General features: G+C 48.2%; 1 protein-coding gene across 1 annotated transcript in view; it reads right to left on the reverse strand.

Annotated features, from left to right (window-relative positions):
* AK5 (adenylate kinase 5) overlaps positions 1-9,445 on the reverse strand; it is a 206,730-nt gene extending 197,285 nt beyond the window's left edge. Inside the window, exons 1-2 of the mRNA XM_027874060.1 lie at positions 9,381-9,445; positions 147-333 (exon numbers count right to left, since the gene is read on the reverse strand). Coding sequence (XP_027729861.1) covers positions 147-333; positions 9,381-9,440 — 247 coding nt within the window. The 5' untranslated portion in view covers positions 9,441-9,445. The remainder of the gene's footprint in view (positions 1-146; positions 334-9,380) is intronic.
* Between the last annotated feature and the right edge of the window lie 360 nt (positions 9,446-9,805).

A 9,805-nucleotide genomic window follows, 5' to 3' on the forward strand; every position in this document is an offset into this window, starting at 1 on the left:
TACTAGAAAAATAAAAGAGTCTGTTCCAAATTGTCCAGCCTGGATTACAAAATCCAATTAATCTCACCACAGCCAAAGATGAAGCCCGACTTTTTAAAAGGGACATTCTAGACATAAGACTGCCCAGGAGTTTCCATATACGTTACCGTTTCTTAAAAATGATCTTCGGGACTGTCCGCCATTGAGGGGAGGTAACGTCCTTTTCTCTTGGCCGACAAAAGTGTCCCATTTCACCTTCTCTGGTCCTCCCAGTTCCTTGACCTTTTGTAAGCAGCTCTCGAGATATTCTACTGGGTCTTCAGGCTTGTAACACATCAATCCATTTAACAGACTCTGAAAAGCAAGGACAGAAGAGACCAGGCATATCTATCAGCAGCCGCCTTCATTTCAGTCTTTAGATAGATGCTCCAATAGAATGGAAGCTTCTTGAGGGGAGGGGCTGTTTCTTTTTGTCTTTGTATGCCCAGGGCTTTGCACAATGCCTACCTAGCACACAGTAAGAGCTTTATAAAGCTCTGTTGATTGAATATATAGCTCTCAGAGCTGCCCATTATTTAGCTGGAGCTTCAGTTTTTAGCTGGGGTTGTTGTTGGGTGTAAAAATGAAAAGATGGACCATCTAAGCTAAGTCATTAGGTTCACCCAGTCCCTGGATGAACCATTTTTCAATCCAGTATTTTATCTATAGACAGTTTGAGTGCTGATATTTTCAGCCTACGAAGCACTTGTGTGAAGACAGTATAATAACTTACTAGGGTTTTTCAATTTGACAAGAGCCCTGGCTCCAAATACCAAAGCTGGACCTCAAAAATGGTCATTGTGGCTTAATTTGTGGCAGGGAGATGTGGAGAGCACGGGAGGAGCATGGACCTCCAACTCACATGGGTCCTTCCTCAACAAAAGAGATGCTTTGGACTCACTTTGGGGGTGACTTTTGGCTCTAGACTGATGGTTCCATGCTCCTCCACACCCCCCCCAATAATCCAGGTGTCTGTGACAGACCCAGGTAGAGCGGAGAACTGACAGACCTGTCCTGAGAACTGTGGCCTCAATCAACTCCTGCATGAACTTGAGTAACCATCATAGTGGACCTGCAAAGAGTGCTTCTGAGTGCGAAAGGAACCTCTCGCTGAACCTGGCGAGAGCCAGGGACAAATGGATGACCTGCCCAGGGACATCCAGCTAAGAAGGACCTGAGGGGCCTCAGACTTGGGTCTCCCTTGTGCTCAGCGCTCTGCCCACTTCACCACGTTGGCTTATGACTCTGATCCTCCCCATGGGAGGTGTTACTTCAGGTATCAAGACCACCATTGTGGTGCATGACTGTGTTGTGGGACAGCTAGGTGGTAAAGTGGTTAGACCACTGGACTTGGAGTCTTGAAGACGTGAATCAAAATCCTGCTTTAGAAACATATTGACTAAGTAACCCTGGGCAAGTCACTTCACCTCTGTCTGCCTCAGTTTCCTCACTTGTACAATGGGGACAGTAATAGTACCTCCCTCCCAGGGTTGTTGGGAGGCTCAAATGAGATAATATTTATTAAGTTCCTTGAAACACTGCATACGTGTTAACTCTTACTAGTGTAAAATACATATCCTTTGGGCATTCCATGGAACTGAATGGGTTTACATTGGGGTCAACAGCCTTATGCATCATCACTGTTGTTCAGTAGGACACAGTATGGGGAAGAGGCCAGCATTTGGAGTTGGATGGTCAGGGTTCGAATCCTGGTTTTGTGACATTAAGCAAGTCCCTTCAATCTCTTTCAGCTTCAGTTTCCTCCCTGGTAAAAGGAGGGGTCATCTCAGGGAGGCCCCTTCCTGTCATCCTAGGACTTTGGCTGCCCCCAGAGGTAACCGCCTGGTGGAAAGGGTGCTGGCTCGGAGTCAGACATGATTTGCCCAAAGTCACCCTAATAACTGGCACTAACAAATCACGACAAATCTTCCTTATTCAACTGATGACCCACATCTAATATTTATACCATTGTTTTTTGTGTATGGTAATGACAGCCCCTTGAAATGTTGTTCTGCCTAAAGTCAAGTTTTATGGAGCAGATGGCATGGAGAAGTTGCTTAATTAGTGCTTGTTGATGGATAATGTTGCAACTTGATTGTTCAGAAGGGTGTTAGTGAGGCACGTCCATCCACACCACACTAGAGTCCACAGTCCCAAACACACTTGAAACTCAACGATTCCTCAAAGGCAGAACCTGGACTTCCTTTCCTCAATCAATAGACTGACCAAGTGACAAGCCGGCACAAAGTGACCACTGTGTGCCAGGCCAGAGTTTTGGAATGGACCCGAAGCAGGCCGCTTTCTGAGATGGGTGAAAATGAAGGTCTTTTAACATGGTGGCAGCAGCCACATGCCTCCCTTCCTTCATTTCAGCAATCAGCTATTCAGAGGCAATTCTGGGCAAGGCTTTGGTCTAACCACTAAGGACTCAATGACAGCAGTGAAACCGTCTAAAGGGATTGATCCCATCACATACCCATAGAAGTGACCATCAGATTTATCGGTGATTTCAGGGTGAGAGGAAGCAGCTGGGGGGGAGGGAGTGGGGGGAATGAAGAAAGTCATCCTGAAGGGCTGTCCTTCAGGCTCAGTTTTAAAAGGGGAGAGAGGAGCTAAGAGGCAACTGTGAGGAGGTTGTACCTTCTAGGTATGAAGGGTATGAGGGGACGCACAAGATAAGGAGGAAGTCAGCTTGACTGGACCATAGAATCGGGAAAAGGGAGAAATCTGTGAAAAGCCTGGAAAGGTAGCTGGCTTGAAGCAGATGGTCAAGGACATTCAATGACTAACAGAGTAATTCGACTCTTATAGTTAAGAGGCCCTCAACAAAAGCCAGTGGAATGAATGACTATTTCCAAACTTCCTTAGGAAAGGAAAATCATGACAGAGCAGTGGAGCAGGGGACTGGGTGGAGGGAGGAAGACTTGTGATCTCGTTAGTTTGAGCCCTGCCTCTTTATCTAACAAAGACCACCAGGAAACTGATACCTATGGTCAGGACTGGAAGATAACAATTCTCCTGGCACCATGGTGCCAGGTGAGGACTGCCTTTAGGGTAAGCTACACTTCAGGACTCCAGATGCCCATAGATCTCCACCTCCAGTCACCACCTGTTAGCATCCTGGGACAAAGCCCCATTAGCTGCTTTGGCTATGAATATCACGAGCTGCATATGTGTGCGTGCACACGTGTATGTATGTGCGTGTGCACATGCATATAGACATATGCACACATACACATATGCATGATTTGGTCCTTTGAAGATCTGAATCACTTGTTTATCTTCACCAGGGGTTCTTAACTTAAAGTCTGATAACTTGTTTTTTTTTTTTAAATGAGTACATATATTGTTTAACCTTGTTTGCCTCAGTTTCCTCATTTCTAAAATCAGCTAGAGAAGGAAACGGCAAGCCACTCCAGTATCTTTGCCAAGAAAACCCCAAATGGGGTAATGAAGAGTCAGACACAACTGAAATGACTGAATGGCAATGAAAAATATATAGATAACTGCACTTCAATATCTTTGGTCTTCATTGCAATCCTATATATTTTCTTTTATTCACTTATAAACATTATTCTTTCATGGGGTCCATAGGCTTATGTTCAGAAACAGATAAGAATGCCTGATGTACACTATTCAAATTACTTGCAAAATCTCCACTATGAAATACACATAAAAGCAAGTAGCATGACTCTCTAAATGATAAAATATCACATAAAAATCAAGGAAGAATGCAATGAAAAGACACCTTTGTCTTGTGGCAGTGTGGGAAAAGGGCTGAGCTGAGGGCCAGAGATCTCAGTTCAAATCCTGCCTCCTGGGATCTTGGCAAGGCATGCTCCGTCTCCGCCTCTGGTGCCTCATCAGTAAAACGAAGACGCTTCCTTAGGTAGCTACGTTCTAAGATATCTTGCAGCCCCAGATCTATGATGGGATGCTCTAAAACCACAGAGATACTTCAAAATGAGACCTATCAAACATGGCCACTGAGGCTGCCAACAGAAGGCAAAATTGGGGTGAAGCATTTGCCTAAATAATTAGTGAAGACGCCTAAACAGTCTTGTGCTTCCGTAAAGCTGTGGGGACTCACTTCACTCTCTCTCCACAAAGTTACTAATGGTCTCTTAGTTGCCAATCCAAGGCCTTTCCTCAGTCCCCATCCTTCGGAAGTTCTCTGCCCCCGTTGACATAGACCCTCTTCTCCCTGGTGGTCAACTACTGCTGTGTCCAGGTTCTCCTCCCACCTGTCTGACTGCTCTTCTCAGGCTCCTTGGCTAGATCTTCTTCCAGGTCGTGCTCTCTAACCCTGGGGGTCTCTTTGGCCTGAGCTCTCTGCTCCTCTATGCTTAAGACTGATCAGCTCCCAAAGGTCCAAGCATCATCTCTATGGTCTAGCCCCTGCGTCTCCCAACCTCCAGTGTCTCATCTCCAGCTGCCTTTAGGCATCACACACTCAACATGTCCAAAGTTGAACTCATTATCTTTCCCCTCAAACTCTCCCCTCTTCCAGCCTCCCCTGTCACTGTCAAAGGCACCACCACCCTCCCAGGTCCTCAGATTCCCCACTTGGGAGTCATTCTTGACTCCTCACAATCTCTCACATATTCACCCCCCTCCCCATAGCCAAGAGGTCGCCAAAGTCTGCTGATTTCCCCTTTGCAGCGTCTCTTGAATGTGCCCCTTTTTCTCCTCAGATGCTGCCCCCACCCTGGTTCAGACCCTTATATCCACATGCCTGGACTAGCACAATGGCTGCTGTTGGGGGGGGAGCGGCTCTGCCTGCCTCAGTCTCTCTCCACTCTAGTCCATTCAGACACCAAAGTGATCTTCCTAAAGCACCTGCCAAATAACCTCTCCACCCCTACCCCAGGTGCCCTATGGCCCCCAGGAGCAAATACAAAATTCTCAGTTTGGGGTCTAAGCCCTTGATAACCTGGCCTCCTCCCTTTCCAGGCTTCTTACACCTCTGCACGCTCTTGGATCTAGTGACACAGGCCTCCAGGCTTTTCTGTGCATAAGACACTCCATTTCCAGACTCCAGACATTTCAGTGAAGTCCCTCATGCCTGATACTCCTTCCCTCTTCAGCTCCTGGACGTCCCAAGTTCCTTCAAGGCCCAGCTAAACTCTGTCTTCTATAAGAGGCCTCTCAACATCTCTGAATACAATGCCTCTCCTCAGGTGATTATTTCCAACATATCATATGTGTATATACACACATATACACACATACATGCATATGTGTGTATGTATGTGTGTGTATATAGTATGCATACATATGTGTGTATGTATTTATCTTTCAATCTACCTATCCATCCATCTATCCATCCATCCCTCCATTCATCATCTATCTACCTATCCATTCATCCATCTATCTATCCATCCATCTACCTATCTATCTTGATCTCTTGTTTGTATCTAATTGTTTACTCGTTGTCTCTCCATTAGACTGTGAGCCTCTTGAGGGCAGGGACTGTCTTTTACCCTTTGTTCTATCTCTGTGCTTAGCATAGTACTCAGCACACAGGAGGTGCTTAATAAATGCTTGTTGACTGGTAGATGAAATCAAAACTAAATGGGTTTTCTGAAGTGGAGAGTGCATTTCTACAATGTTGGCTGCATTAACAACCGCACCCCACCCCAACCCAGAATAGAAGCCTGCCATAGTTGCGCCTTCTGATTGGTTTCCTTGGCCTCGGCCCCACCCCCACTACCCACCCCCATCCACCCTCTACACAGCTGCTTCATGTATCTCCCGGCAGTCTGGAAAACCAAAGAAACCCATCTCAGAGGGACGTTTTTGTCTGCATAAAATGAGATATATGGCATTGGAAATTTATAGATAAAGCTCAAGGACCCAAGGCAAAGAACCCTTGACCAAAGAGAGATCCCTAAGCCCACCTGGGTCTCAATATGAGGCTCCTCTCTGGGGCTCTGGGGCTCTCTTCTTCCCCAGCTGCAACATCAGCTCTTCTGTTGTGCATTTAGAGGCAACCTGTGCAAAGTGCTTTGCACCCCGAAGTGCCGGATCCCTGGTAGCTTTTGGCAGTGGGCCTTTGGCCACCCAGCCCAAACTCGCTTTCTGCCTGGTTTCAACGATCGCCCTCCCTCCAGCACACTGTGGTGCAGGCAAACTGACCTTGCCTGGCTCTCCCATCTCTATGCCTGCCCGTCATTAGGTGTCCCCTTTGGCTGGGATGCACACCCTCCTCTCAGAATGCCTCATCCCTTCCAGACTCAGCTCATGAGTCACCTGCTGTGGGAAGTCTTTTCCTAAGCTGGTCCTTTCCCATGCTAGAGTACCCCACCCCATATCACCTAGTAATTTTTCTGCATGTGCTTATATATGTAGACATTATCTCTCCTGATAGAACAGAAACTCCTTGACGGCAGGAGAGAATAAGCAGTTACACACAGCACCTCCTATGTGCCAGGCACTGCGGTCCTGAGCACTCTTTTTTTTTTTTTTAAACAAGTTTCATTCCATTGGCCCGGAACACAGTAGGGGCTTAACAAATATTTGTTCATTGATAGACTATCCTATTGGTCGGCTTGCATTATTAGAGGGCAGTGCTGTGTACAGAACCTGGCTTCCAACCTTGGCTCTGTGACTGCTGTCTGCAGGACCTGGCTAGGTCACTGGACCCCTAGGGGCTTCAGTTTCTTGCTGTGTATAATGAGGGGTTTGCGTTGGTGATCTCTGGCAGCAGAGAGTTAGAACTTAAGTAAGGGCCCTTAGAGCTTAACTAGTCCAGCTTCCTCATGGTATAGATGAGAAAATGGAAACCCAGGGAAGTCCAGTGACTTGCCCAAGGTCACCCAGGCAGGCAGTGGCAGAGCAAGGATTTGAACCAGTCCCTCTTTGCATTGTGCCACCCTTCCTTTAACGTTCCTTCCAGGGCTAGCTCTATGATTTGGGAGAAGCCACTGAAGATTCGGTGGGATATGATCAGACTTGTGCCTTAGAAGGGTTATTTCCACAGCCGTGTGGAAGATGGACTGGAGAGGGAGAAAGTGGAGGCAAGGAGACCAGTGAGAATGTGGTTGCTGTAATCCCAGCAAGAGGTGGCCAGACTCTGAATTTGAGTGGTGACCATCCTCTGGAGTGGAGAAGGGACTGGGCAGGATATATTCTGGGAAGGTAGAATTAACAGGCCCAAGGTGGTAGGTTCCCCTGCTTGGAGGTTTCCGAGCAGTATCCAACCACTCCCAGTATGTTAGAGATTCCTTTCACGTGTGAGCTGGACTACATGGCTCTGAAAGCCACCTTTTCGCTCCCAAATTCTGTGACTCTGCCTAAAGGAGAGTGAAGGAGAAGGAAGAGTTGATCTCTAAGGCTTTGAGCCCAGCTGCCCTGTGGAATGGTGGTGTTTCCTTCTTTGGACTTGCATCCCTCATGCTCAGCACAGTGTCCGGCAGATGAGAGATCCTTAATAATTTGTCAGTGGATTGACTGACTGATCACATACCTCGTGGGAAGTCAAGCAGACCCACGTTCGAATCCACTCTCTGTGGGACCCCTTACCTTCTGTGTGCCTCGGACCACTCCCCAGACCTTGCTACCAAACCATAGCTTTTCTCAGGCCTGATGAGTTCTCCTCTCAGAGGAGATTGCAAGTATCAGGATGGGTTGTTCCACTTTCTAGACATTTCTGCCCCATTTTCTAAATATTTGGGGAGAATTTAAGGAAGTTATTCATTTACAAGTAGCCTAGTAGTCTTAACTATTTTAATTTTTAAAAATATTTGTTAGTTTGTTATACTGATTGATCATCTTTCAGAACATCAGCCCTAACCATCCCTCCTTGATGACTAACCCTAATTCCAACTCCAGCTGAGCACTCATCAGTTCTATGCAACAGGCTTCCTTCCAATTTTACCCGAGCAAAACCACGCAGACTTTAGGAATGATCAGCCAGTATGACTTCAGAATGATTTTATTTCCAATATGGAGAAAAAGGGTGCGTGTGTGTGTGTGTGTGTGTGTGTGTGTGGAGAAGCAAACTGATCTGTGATGGAAGTTACCAATGTCCTCTCCTTTCAGATCACCTCCATCTATTCTGGAAGTATCTTGTATGGACCCAGTTATTTACATGCTTTAAATTTACATGTTGTCCCCCTCCCCCATCAGAATGTAAGCTTCTCCAGCACAAGGAGTTCCTTTGACTTTCTTGGTAAGTGTTCAATGAAATACTCTTCACTGAGCAGGAGCTGACAAATGCTCATCTTCCTTCAGGTCCCTCTGTCTCTGTCTCTCCCTCTCTGTGTCCTTCTCTCCACCTCTGTTCTCGCCTCTTTTCTCTTCTCTCTCTCAATATTTCCTCTCTCACCTCTGGTACTGAAAACACTTTGAATTGAATATTCGAATTGAACACAGAGCAACAGCAGTGGAAAATAATCCAATCCCTCTTCTGTCTGGATAGAGTGAATGAAAGGAAGCACTGCAGAAGGCAGGGAGCTCCGGCAGGGGAAATCAGCTGTCTCTGAAGGCTAATAAGAAACCTGCTCAGGAGTTCATTCATTCACCAAAAGCACAGGAGGGAGAGTGAGAGAGCAGGCTGCCTGCCTGTCACCTGGGAGGCCCCCATCCTTGCCGCTAGAGGGACCAGAGGACTGAGAGGGCAGTTAAGGCTCCTCTCCCCCCTCTCGGTCTCCACTGCCCCATTCCCCCCTCCCCCAGCAAATCTATCAAGGTGGGCATCTGCTCCCTGCTGTCCCTCTCCCCACTCTTATTGCCCCAATGACTATCTCTCCCTGGCCAGCCTAGAACTCTACTCCCAATCCTACAGTTTATATGCCCAGTCAGTGTGTGTGTGTGTGTGTGTGTGTGTGTGTGTGTTGTGTGTGTGTTCCAAGCATTGACCCACCTTCCTCCCCATCTCCTCGCCTAGACAAATGGCTTAGGCCCCTGCCTGCTGTGTAGTGACCAGATCCACATGAGGTGGGGTTGGGGCTTCTGCAGGAGGAAGGCAGGCAGGGGAGAGCCTGGGTCTGGAGATGAAACTTGGTCTGCAGAATGCAGGCTCCCAGCACACCCCTCGGGCAAGGAGAGGCGCTGAGCAGTCTGGAGCTGGAGGTAGGCATGGGGGGTGGGGATGGTAGGATGTTATGCCTCTAGGAAGCCATCCCAGCATTGCCGTGGGAACCGGGGACGACCCCCCCCTACCCCCAGCCATGAACCTGAGCTAGGGCTAGGAAACTGCCCAGCCCAGCCCAGCTCGTGCGCGCGCGAGCTCGTACACACACACACACACACACACACACACACACACACACACACACACACACACACACACACACACACACACACACACACGAGTCATACACCCCATAGGTTCTCTTCTCCCTGTTCCAGTTCCTTACCTCAAAAAGCTGGGGGATCTCCCTCCGGGTCAGATAATCCTTGGCTTCGCTGGTGTTCATGCTGCCTGTTCTGGGGAGCAAGCCGAAGCTCCCGGGATGCCTGCAGGGGGCTTGGCTGCTTTGCCGCGGGGGAGGCGGCTGAGGATGGGAGGATAGAAGGACCAAGGCTAGCGCGCTAGGTCCGCGTTGCCGCTGCCTCAGAGGGGAGAAAACGCGTGCTCTCTCGCTCTCTCGCCCCTCGCTTCCTTTCTCTGTCTCTCTCTGTCTCTCTCTGTCTCTGTCTCTCTCTGTCTCTGTCTCTCTCTCTCTCTGTCTCTCCTCTCTGTCTCTCCTCTCTGTCTCTCCTCTCTCTCTCTCTCTCTGTCTCTCCTCTCTCTCTCTCTCTCTCTCTCTCTCTCTCTCTCTCTCCTCTCTCTCTCTGTCTC

This window comes from Vombatus ursinus, unplaced genomic scaffold (genome assembly GCF_900497805.2).
Source record: "Vombatus ursinus unplaced genomic scaffold, bare-nosed wombat genome assembly UNPS02014804.1, whole genome shotgun sequence".
In the NCBI taxonomy this organism is placed as follows: Eukaryota; Metazoa; Chordata; class Mammalia; order Diprotodontia; family Vombatidae; genus Vombatus; species Vombatus ursinus.